Source organism: Carassius auratus, chromosome 6 (assembly GCF_003368295.1).
Source record: "Carassius auratus strain Wakin chromosome 6, ASM336829v1, whole genome shotgun sequence".
In the NCBI taxonomy this organism is placed as follows: Eukaryota; Metazoa; Chordata; class Actinopteri; order Cypriniformes; family Cyprinidae; genus Carassius; species Carassius auratus.
In genome coordinates, this window is record NC_039248.1 from 27,438,822 (window position 1) to 27,451,100 (window position 12,279).

At 36.0% G+C, this 12,279-nt stretch overlaps 1 protein-coding gene across 1 annotated transcript; it reads right to left on the bottom strand.

The window, feature by feature from the left end:
* Positions 1-893: 893 nt before the first annotated feature.
* Positions 894-12,243, bottom strand: LOC113105106 (ras-related protein Rab-22A-like). The gene is made up of 7 exons (XM_026266227.1): positions 11,923-12,243; positions 11,207-11,286; positions 9,881-9,962; positions 6,701-6,772; positions 6,127-6,233; positions 4,336-4,445; positions 894-3,865 (listed from the first exon to the last, which is right to left on the bottom strand). The coding sequence occupies exons 1-7, from the start codon at positions 11,956-11,958 to the stop codon at positions 3,762-3,764; spliced, it is 591 nt and encodes a 196-aa protein (XP_026122012.1). The 5' UTR covers positions 11,959-12,243; the 3' UTR covers positions 894-3,761.
* Between the last annotated feature and the right edge of the window lie 36 nt (positions 12,244-12,279).

Consider the following 12,279-nt stretch of genomic DNA (forward strand, 5'->3'; position numbering starts at 1 on the left):
ATATATAGCTCATCAGTTCAGGAGGAACCATCACCTGCTCCCAACAGATTCTCAATCCTTCTAAACTGCAGGCAGACATTTACACCATTTTTATTTTTAACTAAAACTAGAATAATTAGGAGTAACTTGTCCCTGATCACAAACCAGGAAAGCTGTATGTTGATTACATAACATAAAAAATTAAAACAGATTTTGTATAATTTTATTACTAATAAAAAGCTTACAATTCCCCCTTTGCACATTCACAAATGAACAAATAAAATGTTATTTTCAAGCCTTAATAGTATAACAAAATAATAAAAGAGAAAAGCTAAATAGCAAGAATACTTAATGATTGGGTTAAATTACTTTTGTGTATACTGAATTACAATGGTAAGTATGACATTGACATTAAAAGACTCCGTACTTAATTTACACAATTCATCTGTGTGGTATAAACAAGGACATAAAGTACATAAGCAGAATTTGACAACTTTCTTGGGGCCAGCCCAAGACTGTTGGCATTGTTTTTCATCCTAAACACCACTGCAAACCACAACAGACAGCATATCATATACTCCTGACTCAAGTGTAGCATGTAGTTCCCATCAAAGGCATTAACGCAAAGCCTGTGCTCCCTAGCAAGAGGACAAGCAATTCAGCAAGTCCTTTTCAATTGGCTAAGAAGTCAAGAACTTCAACCAGACTAAACGAGACATTTGGTCTCCTTGTGGATCACAGGCTTTGCATAAGACAAAAAACAGCTATTCTAAAAACATTTAGAGCTAGTAATGTATTTCCATACATTGTAAAGACCCTACAGTGAGTTTACTAACATGACGTGACATTAGTTTAACTGTTTCCTTCTCCAATTAGTTTGACATGACAGAACAAAAAAAAGTTTAAGATTCTGGTTTGAGTGAAAGATACTTTTACTTCGCAGTACGGTATATTACAGACACTGGAAGAATCAATTTGAATGTTATTCTCTGTGTAAACATCAATAGAAATGGCTTAGGACTGTTATTTTTCCAAGTTGTTTCAACAAGGGCGAAAGCCACATATCAATTCTGAAAAATAAAAAACAATTTTATCCCCTAAGTATTGTTCCAAGTAATCCCTTTTTTCCATTTAACAAGCACTGTCTTCTAAAGGAAAATATTGTTGTGTTAAAATTCATGGATTAAGTACAATTACTGTAATAAGTCTATAAATCTCTCAGCTATTATTACTGACAGCACACATTTTGGAGGGGAAAAGTATTATTATTGCACTTGTGAATTCCTGAAAACATTATGTTGAATTGGCATCACTGCATATAAAATTACAGGATAAATCACGGCAAAAGAAACGCAAGACTTTGACGATGCCCATAATATACATTCTGATTCACTAAACACTCCTATATTGCCAATTTCATGTGTCAAAAGCATATGTGATAATATATGACATACTTTTAAAGTACCATCATAAGACAAATTACACAAGCCACATACTTATTTTTAAAAACAACAGAGATGATGTCATTTTATACTGATGTACAAGTAGATGAAACACATTTTAAGCACATTTTACCCTTAAAACTGACATTGTGGGTATATGCAGTTAAGAAATCATAATGTATGTATTCTATATTCACATATATGACAAACTGTAAAAGATAATGTTACATTTTGGTTGAATAAACCTCAATGTAAATTCTACATGATGTATACAAAAAGAGCAACTCAACCACATTATCTTAAGGGTTTTGAATGAATAGTGTGTACATTACTCCAAATCATTTAAATGCTAGTTTCTCAGGTGTTTTCTGCAATTCTTAAGACTTTTTCTCCCAAATTAAGTGTATTTCTTCAACAAAACGGACAGTAGAGCTCTAAAGAAAACATTTAGGCTCAAAAATGAGTTAGAGGAAAAAAATCAAAGCAGAATATTTGGTATAGCATAGTCTCTTTAAACTAGGTTCCAGATATGCTCCTTTTTTATCCCTGTCCAGATAATAAAAGCATGTTGGATGTGCAGGCCAGTGAAAGAATGAGAAAGATGAAAAATGTTTATGAGACAATTAGGCCATTTGGCAGGTCCTCACAAAATCACTCAATCCAGCAAAATGTCATAAAATCATTCAATCCAGTAAAATGTCACAAAATGGAACGGCAAGGGATCTGAAGCAAACAACTGCCAACTAACACAAATGGTTAAAATGCAACGTTTTTCGGACATAATGCACACTTCACGAAGTCTTGGACAAACGCCTAAATTGCACCACTTCGTGTAACAGAATTCCAGCAATGGCTCCTTCCCACTAACATTAAATTTCTGAAATGAAAAACATGTGAACAGTTGGAAAAGTTATCAAATCTAACACTTTGAATCTGCTATTCTTGTCAGCATTCTAGAAGACTGGACAACTTTAGCTTTAAATCAAGAGCGTTGAACTTCTCTAATGCCACGATAATGCACTGCAAGTGGTAACAACGGACATTTATCGTCAAACATAAGAGTCCATTCTAACTGTTTGTTAATCCAAGAACAGGCTGGATCTGTAGCTAAGAATCTGGCAACCCAGTATGTGGCTTATTCGAGCAAAGAATGTGTTACTACTGTTATCTTGACTTGCAAACTGATAAGCAGAAGGTTTTGCTGAACTCAAACACGCTGACCGACCTATTGATCTGCAACTCTATGTCACAAAAAAGATTTGGCACATTCTTCATATATTATTTAATAAACTAATCTCAAAATAGGGCTTCTGGCCAAGGCTCAGACATCTCTTGCTAAATCTTTATTTATATTTTTAGTACTACCAATGATTATATATTTTTTTTTCATATACAAAATATAGGAAAGACAGAAGTGCTCACGACCTCATGTCTGGTCCTGTGTAACAGAAATACAAACATATTTTGATATTTATAATAGTAAATCTGTGTTTGAGTAAATGTCACTGAAAACATGTCCATGTCATTTTACCCTCATAATCACAATAAAAAGGAGCGATAATGAGGATTATTTTTAAGAGCATTTTGTTACATTACTTTTAGGACAATTAAGCACACTTTTATAATGTGTTTCTGCATTCATCATTAATGCAATACAGCTATATTAGGTACTGTTTTAGAGTTGAAATTAATTTTATACTTTTACAAAATGAAAAACATCTTAATAGTCATAAGAATGGACTTTACCTTCACTTTTTGCTAAATATAATTTCCTATTTTTTTCCACTTGACCTGACTGAAGTGAGACCTGAATTTAAAAAAAAAATTTTTTATCAAACACACTAAAAATCTGCAAATAGTGAGACAAGAACGCCGTGTTGCTTGCATTAGGATTGCTGAAAATCTGAAAATGTACAGATGGACAGACAACAGCTTCACCTGGAATCGTCATATAGTTTTGCAGTGGTTGGTGCACAGGGATGAGAATGAACGAGAGAGAAAGAGAGCAAGACAGGACAGTATCTGATCTGTTAAGCAGGTGTTTTTAGTTGCTGTCTGTTTCTGAGCAGTGATCTACAACAGAAATGGATCCCCAAAGACATTTGAACGGGGGGCTGAAGACAGGCAAGATAAGGTACAACGACTTCCTTTCTCTAGGAATTGCATCAGGATTCATACTGCTGTATATATCTAATTCGATTCTTAACTGAACTTTGTTTTTGGCTCCAAAAGGAAGTTACGTAACTTCCCCTATGACATCACATTCGTCATCTGCTTGGTTACTAATCGAAAATAAAACAAGCGGCTGGAGAGGATCTGGCCAAATTGTTTACGGCTACATCAACAGCAATTGCGTTCCCTGGTCGACTCTGATGGCTGGCCACGAAGTTTGAAGCCCTTGACTGCAGACCCGCCACCCGCGTCTATACCTGGGATCCTTTGACCTGTAAAGGAAATCAAATAAAAATGAAAATGAGCAATACAAAACATATACGAAAAAAACATAAAGCAAAATCGATTTGCTGTTTCAGTTCCTCCTCAAAAGTAACAAGCACAGTATCATGCACCTGCAAGAAAGCCTGCTCCTCAATGGGGCCACTGCCAAGCTCCATGGTAAAAGATCTGTATCTACTGTAACTCATCCACTGCCCCGGGTCCAAGTGGCAAGAACAAGTATCCACTGAAGCACTATTCTCACCACCATCAGGATCAATTATAGATCATGCATTCATTATCATTTTAAGAATATACTGTGTTGCAATAAACAGCATTTATTCAAACTAAACCTGCTTGATTAAGAATCAAAATCAAGGGAAGACAAAACAATCTAAAATCACAGGGGCCTAAATGAGTGATTCTGGATTTCTACAGCCCTGTCAATTACATACCACTGATGAATAGTTAGTTTACTCACTTATCTGAATGAAGATCTCATTGATGTTAATGGCATTTTTGGCACTGGTTTCTACAAATATGGCATGAATGGAGTCAGCGTAGTCCTTGGCATCCTTCTCTGACACCTCTCTGGAAAACAAAAGGATAGAACATTGGAAAATAGGTGAAATAAGAGAGTGGAGTAAAAAAAAAAAAAAAAAAAAGAAAGAGTAGCAGCTTATTTTGCAACACTAATACCACACTAATTGGTCATCAGTTTCATAAATGAACAAATCTAACATTTAAAACTCTCAACAACACTTGCATGTCAGTGTTTTTCTGGAGATTTTCAACTACAAAGATTTAAACTGACACCGAACATGTGTGGGAGATTATCTGAGTGGGCAGAACCTTGTAAAACTCACGTATTTTTTCATGATGGTGGTGTTTAACTAGAACACGGCAGCATGTAGGAGGTAAACTATTGTGTGCCGGTTCTCTGTGCACCTGTCACCTGATCACAGGTGCTGATCACATTACACACGTACATGTATCAGGCCGGTCACACTGACAATGGATCAATTTTCCATTGACGCTTCGCTCTCTCTTACATCAACTGCCCAGCTGGTGATGTTTTCTCTAAACATTTCAATTAACATGAGTTTTGCTGGTTGTTTGTGGAAAAGTGCCTGCCACCTTGCTAGGATGTTTTGGGTGACTGTTGTAACTAGGGTAAATGCTTAAGTTTGTGATCGCTAGTAAGTGCTTGTCTACTAGGCATAAATAGGGTTCGTTCAACGCAGGTTTATGGGATTTGTGCCAACAAATGTGGAAAAATCCAATAAAATATCTACTAAGTAATGCTTTGGTAAGACTTCAGTATAGGGACCAATTCTCACTATTAACTAGTTGCTTATTAGCATGTCTATTATTCAAATATTCCCTATTTGTTAGTATTTATAAAAGTACATACTGCATGACTATATTCCATATCCCTAAAAAATGAATTTTAATTTACATCCATAATCCTACCCAATTCCAAAACTTAACAACAACCTTGCTAAATATAAATTAGCAGCAAATTATGAGATTATTGAGGTAAAAGCCATAGTTAATTGTTTATTCATAGCGAGAATTGGACCTTAAAATAAAGTTGCCTGTTTTACTTATGCTTTTAATAGAGTTTAATTTAGGGTTAGGGTTAGGATTTCTAAGTTGGGTAATGTTATCAGTATCATTATAGATTTTTATCTCTTTAACATAGATTAAAAAAAAAAAGATTAAGAAACAATTAACTCAATGTTTAAAAGTGAAGTAAATGATGGCTGTGGATTACCGAGAACAGGACCAGCTGTGCCAGACAACCAAATATCTAAGCTTTATGTGCCAGACAGAACAATTGCAAGAATTTTCCCTGATATTTATTGCCTGAATGGCTTGCGGTGCGATCGCTATTCCTCAGGTTCGATGTCTCGGTCTGTATGGTTTCGAAGAGTAAAATACAACCGCACTGACAGCCGACTATACTGCCAAAGAAAGCAATGGTGAACCAAGACACATCATTGGACCTGTGGGAAGAGTGAAGCAATTTAAAGTGGAAAGATAAATTACAGACCACTGAAGAGTGGATTTCTTTTTCATCACAAGTTATGCTTATGGTAACGGTACGTGTGTGAGCTTGTTTTCAATGAGTCGAGACAAGTTGACAGCAAATATGCGGGTCTTTTCCCAACGTCAAATTGAGTTGACAGCCACCGCGGGTGCATCCCTTCAAACTGAAAAGAGATGACAGGATGCGGAGTCTTTTGTGGCAAGGAATGGTGGAATTCACCTGGCATCGGAGAGATCGCATTTGTTGCCAGCGATAGCCACCACTATGTTGGGTGGTCCGTGCTGGCGAAGCTCCTTCACCCAATTCTTCAACGTCTGGAATGATTCCTGGGTGAAAGATGGAGAGATCTTTAAGACAAGCAACAATGCTAAATCATAAGCCTTTAAGGTCGTTATCTACTGATGTTGCTCAAAACCTGTGTGGTAACAGTTCTTCCGTTGAACGGAAAAGGAGTTACCTAGCAGACTGTCTAAGCTGCCCTTTTCCATTAATTGAACGTGAGTGCAAACTAGCGGCTGTCAAGCACCATAAAATTAGTCTGTATGACTTGTGCATGATATATCATGTCTTCAAAAGCCATATGATAGCCTTATGTGAGGAACAGACTGACATTTAACCCACTACTCACTAAAAGTCTTAACTCATCCAGTAACTCCTTTATTGTTCCACATAGTTCAGGCGACATGAAGTTGAGTAGATGATGACAGAACTTACATTTTGGGGTGAACTATACCTTTAATGGCTTTACCAGCAGAAAGATTTGTGAAGTAATAATGAAGAAATATTTCAGTACCTCTTTAGTGATGTCATACACAATGATAGCCGCAGCAGAGCCTCTGTAGTACATGGGAGCCAGGGCACGAAACTAAGAGCGAAACAGATAACATGCAGATGTGAGAGAAAAATGATGGCCTCTACTATATATATATATATAATAAGACTTAATCATCACTGATAACATCTCAACATCCCTTCTTAGGGCCCGACCGGGTGATTTCAACCTGCGTATGCTTATTTCAAAGCTTTGAAGGAATTTGTTCGCTTTGGCAGAGGTCTCCTTCGAGTTTCATGCAGAATTAAATGGACAACTAAAACACAAACAAACGCATGTTATTCTAACTTGTTCCGTTCAAACAGAACTCTAGGCGGCGGTTAGGGAAAACCACGGTGAAAAACCCTAGACGTGAGCCACTGTTAAAACCTAAAGGAGAATTGTGTTTCAGACGGCCATGCCAAGGGGGCTTGAGTTGAGGAACTGCATGGAAAGGCGTATCAACACATGTGGGAGCCATCAGGGGAAAGATGAGCGCGACGTGTCAGAAGAAGTTAGCGTTTAATCATTATAAAATAGCGTAGTTGGGCTGTTCGACCCCGGTCATCAAAAATAGACCAAAAAGGCTCTGATTAATAAAAACAAGCTGGATCCAGTATGCCATTCATCTGAGAAAAAAAAGAAAAGAAAAAAAAAAGCTAAAAGAGGGGAAAAGTGCATTAGAAAGTGAGTGATTAAGAGAGAGACAGGGTAGGGAAAGTAGACATGGCAAGAAGCCTTGGCAGTTTAGTTTTTTACATACTTTCGTAAATTTAGGTGTGAGCTACCCTGAGCAATAGTCTTCAAATCAAATACACAGTTTAGAAATGTATTTTTCAAATTACTGAAATCTTAACAATTAACCAATATGAGCTGCAAATTGGTGCACAGTAATATATTTGCAAAATTGTATGAACTGCTAGTTTTCATCAATAAAAGTCAATAAAGCAATATGCGTGAACAGACATAGTTTACAAATAATATCTAAAACCAATCGGAACTCGAACCTGTAGTTCTTAACTGGTTTTGCTGATCACTGCATCAGTACTAAGTGAGATCACATTTATTAATAACTATTCTACTGATTCATTTGACACCATTCAAAGTTTATTATTTAATTCATGAAAACGCTGTAGAAATCCAATATAAATTGGATTTAAGTTAAGAAAACAGGTCGGAGCTCTGCTTTATCCATCTTTTTCGCCAATAAAATGAATAAATCAAGTTTGACTGACACGGTTTCTCACATTTATAGCTGTTTTTGGCAAAGCTCGCTGCACAAGGAAGAGGAAATGCTTCAGTTTAGATTTTGACTAAAATTGCAGGATGTCTCCTCAGACATATCCCAGGATTCCAGACTGTGTGGTCTCTCTCCAACTCTGCTCCTGCATTTTCTCTCATCCAACTTCCTCCAGTCAAATTACTCTTGCCATTAAGTCGATTTGTCGGTTTTAAAGACCTCATGAAATCGCTTTGCTGGCTATATGCAATTTTTTATTTCTGCCTATATCTAATGTATATATGTTTTAAAAAAACAAAACCCTCATATGCTCAACTAAGAATGCATTTATTTTTTCAAATATTGTTACAATTGAAAATACATTTCTATTTTAATATATTTTAAAATGTCATTTATTATGGGGATCCAAAGCTGAATTTTCAGCATCATTACTCCAGTCTTCAGTGTCACATGATTCTTCAGAAATTAGTCTAATATGCTGATTTGCTGCTCAAGGAATGTCTTGATTTCTTATTATTATCAATGTTGAAAACAGTTGCGCCTCTTAATATTTTTGTGCAAACCATAATGCATTTCCCCCCAGGATTCTTCGATGAACAGGAAGTTCAAATGAACAGCATTAACTTGAAAGTATTTTCTGTCTATTTTGATCAATTTAATGCACCCACAAAACCACTAAAGCAAAAACCAAAGATTACAAAACAAGGCAGGTTTCTATAATGCTGTTCTAAAAAGCAATGTGTGGGATAATTAACTAATCAAGAACTTGACATGCAGTGAAAAGCCTGATCACAGCTCCCACTGGAATATGGGAATCTGTGGACAAAACTGTCTTCTCTTCTCAAAATCACAATAGAGCTTGAAGTTCGAATAGAAAGAAGAAAGACACTAAGAGGTAGGAAGGGAGAGAGAGAGAGATTCTGCCTTTGATTGCTCTTCTAAAAACCGCTATCTCTGACATGGCCTAGCATTTCATCCCATCAGGCTCTAGAGCATCCCGAACAAAGCAAAGAAAAGCAAAGAAAACCTGACCTCTTTAACAACTCAAAGGCCATGATGATGAACTTGCACCATATTTACCGGTGGGAATACATCAAAGCGCTAAACAGAACCAGATGAGGGTAAAGAGGCTAGATAAGTCAGACTTTCCCATATGTTCATTCTCTCATATTGAGCAGACTTAAACATAGTGCAAAACATTTATTTTCCAGTTCATTTTCTTTTTGTTTTCCTGCTTTACATGTAAAAAAGTCCTATATCTTCGATGGAGTTGCATAAAAGAGACAAGCTATTCCTTAACACTTGGTATGATACTATTTTTTCTAGCAGCTTGTGTGGGCCGCTTGGCATTCTACATTTAGCATCACATAACATCACAGACAAACATAAGAGGAGATCATATTCCAAACAGCCTCAAGAGTGCAGTCAAATCATGAGCGGTGATAAACAACTCAAACTACGCAATGTCACCCATACACTTCAGCTGTCCTAACTAACGTAGTAGAGCGTTTTGGGAGGGAAGCGTGTAAAGATCCTGTGGCTCAGTGGTAGAGCATTGTGTTAGCACCGCAAAAGGTTGTGGGTTCAATTCCCAGGGAACACACATGCTGGTTAAAAATAAATAAATAAATAAATAACATTTGTATAGCCTGAATGTCCTGTAAGTCGCTTTGGATAAAAGCGTCTCACTAAACACATAAATGTAAATGTAAAGATACAGAGCATGTAAAGATACATGTCCCCCTTCCAATTTAATTTACCCCTCTTGTATGCACACAAATACATGTGTGCATGCAATACTGCCCCCTGTCTGAATAGAAAAGACACTGCAAAAACAGAAGTGAAAGCAGAAACATTGTATTTCATGGCAGTCAGCTTGTGTATGTGTCACCCCAGTTCTTGTACTAATTGTTACTGTTTACCCTTTCTTGTCCCGCTGTGTCCCAAATGAGGAATTTGTGAAGCTCGTTTTGGTACTGCACAGTCTTCGTCATAAATGATGCTCTGAAAAAAAAATTGGCACGATCAATGTTAACATTAGGGATACAATAGATAAGTTGGCTTGGAATCCGAGACATCTGCTGATCTTGTTTATTAAATATTTCAGAAGTCTTTACAATGCATTTATTTTACAATAACTCTCTCAGTTTTTGTTTAATGTATTTTACCATAATAGATCCAGACTGCCCCCCCTCCCAAAATCTAAGCAATATATTATGAAAACGTGTAGATGTCATGCAGGGTTTCCAAATGTCTTGCCGGGTGCAAATACACACAAAACAAACGCGAGACATGAATGAGTTATATAAGGATTGCCTGTTGTTTGTAAACGTCTTATGGTGTTGTTTTGCCCCTGCAAGCTTAAAAACCAGGTTCTGTGTTATGTAACAGATGTTGTGGTGAATTATTATTAGAATTAATTTTGTGTCTTGCAATCACTGAACAACCTATGCCACCGTATGCCAAAAAGTTTCTTTGTGGATTCATAGTTGTTGAATTGTAAATGCATAATTTTCTCAGTATTTTGATTAATTTGCACCCTCAGATTCAAGATTTCCAAAAAAATTGTATCTCAACCAAATATTATCATATGCTAACAAACCATACATCAATGGAAAGCTTATTCATTCAGCTTTCATATCATGTCTAAATCTCCATTTTATTAAAATTGACCCTTATGGCTGGTTTTGTAGTCCAGGGTCATAAATCTGAATGACTGGTCGGACTGGGACAGCAGAAAAATCGTTTTTGTTTTGAGCCCTAAAATAAGTGTCAATTGGATTCACACTTATGTAACTTAATTAAAAGGGGTCACAGTTTAAATCTTTAACACATTGTGATGCAACATGTATTATACAATCAATGTGGTATATTAAATCGCTTAATGCAATGTGAATCTCTATTACATTCAGACTTATCAGCAACAACAGGTCAGCTGGAGTAACTAGTTCCAGATGCTGATTTACATTTTTTTCATAAGATATTGAGTTATTATTACTAAGATTATTTGTTTTAAGAATAATAAATCAAGTTGTTTTTTGTTACAGTGCTTTCTGACACTAATCCTTAGGACATTTCAACAAGCTATGTATCAATTTTGTTTGCTTGAAACAGCTTTCATTTCAGTGCATGTCACCACTTGCTGTGTTTGCTATGTGCCGATCCTTCACAATTTGCACGTTAGAAATCAGAAAAACCTGCATCACAGTCTGCTTGACCCCACTGAGTTTGCTTTGCAGTTTGCTTACCCAATTGTGGGATTAATGTTGGGATCAAAATTATCCTCCACAAATCTCCATACGATACTTGACTTTCCAACCCCTGTATCCTAAGACACAATATCAAAATCAGTCACAAAATACACAAACCTATTAAACTAATTATATATATATATATATATATATATATATATATATATATATATATATATATATATATACATATACATATACATATACATACATATACATTATGTATAGTTAAAATGCATATATCTGTGTTTTGTACAAAGTTTTTGTCAAAAGTTTGGAATATGAGGTCAAAACCACATGTTAAATAAAGTAATCGTCATAGTCACAAAAAATGGCTTCGGGTTAGGTAAAAAATATCATATTGTGCCATATGAAATCCTTATGCCAGAAGATTTAATTTGACAACACTACCTTAACTATATAAATATATCCAATGTATGTACTGAACAAAATGTAACTTCTCAAATTCTCTAGACATTTATCATCCACATCTGAATGGGTGGTTAAATACGTCACCAGCCCAGAAATATTACTGAACACTTTAAAAGAGATCATCAAAGCTTGAACAATAGGTAAAACCACCGGCACACTTTATTGCTATTTATAGCATGCAATAACATTTATGACAGAACATAAACATAGTGATAAAACATTAAATACGCACCCAAACTGCAATACACGTAAAGTCATAAAAAGCAAATAAAAAATCTTACCCCAAGAAGGCATACTTTTAACTCTCTTAGCGACATGTTGACCTCCAAACTAATGAAAACTTCCCAATCATTCCAAACAGTTTCATAAAGCTGATCAGCAACTATTTCTATTTGACGTAAGCTAAAAAACAACAAACACAATCTTTCTCTAGACACTAGTGTCGGATATCCACTGCTTTAGGACGGTATAAGAAGCTGATTTGAAATACTGACATAACGCGTATGGTTTATAATAGTATGATGACTTAGATGCTATATTAATGATCGATAAGTTGCGATATTAGCAGCTCGCTGATCGCCATCTTGAACTCCGATTGACGAGTCTAGTTAAGGGAAGTGATTCCCGCGAATCGGTTC

Bases quoted from the DNA above. Each gene is read 5' to 3' on its own strand.
- LOC113105106 (XM_026266227.1), bottom strand. From the start codon at position 11,958: ATGTCGCTAAGAGAGTTAAAAGTATGCCTTCTTGGG. The intron at 9,963-11,206 runs GTAAGCAAACTG...TTTTTTTTTCAG, and splicing joins AACATTAATCCCACAATTGG to AGCATCATTTATGACGAAGA. The intron at 4,446-6,126 runs GTGAATTCCACC...TTTGTTTTCCAG, and splicing joins TGCGATCTCTCCGATGCCAG to AGAGGTGTCAGAGAAGGATG.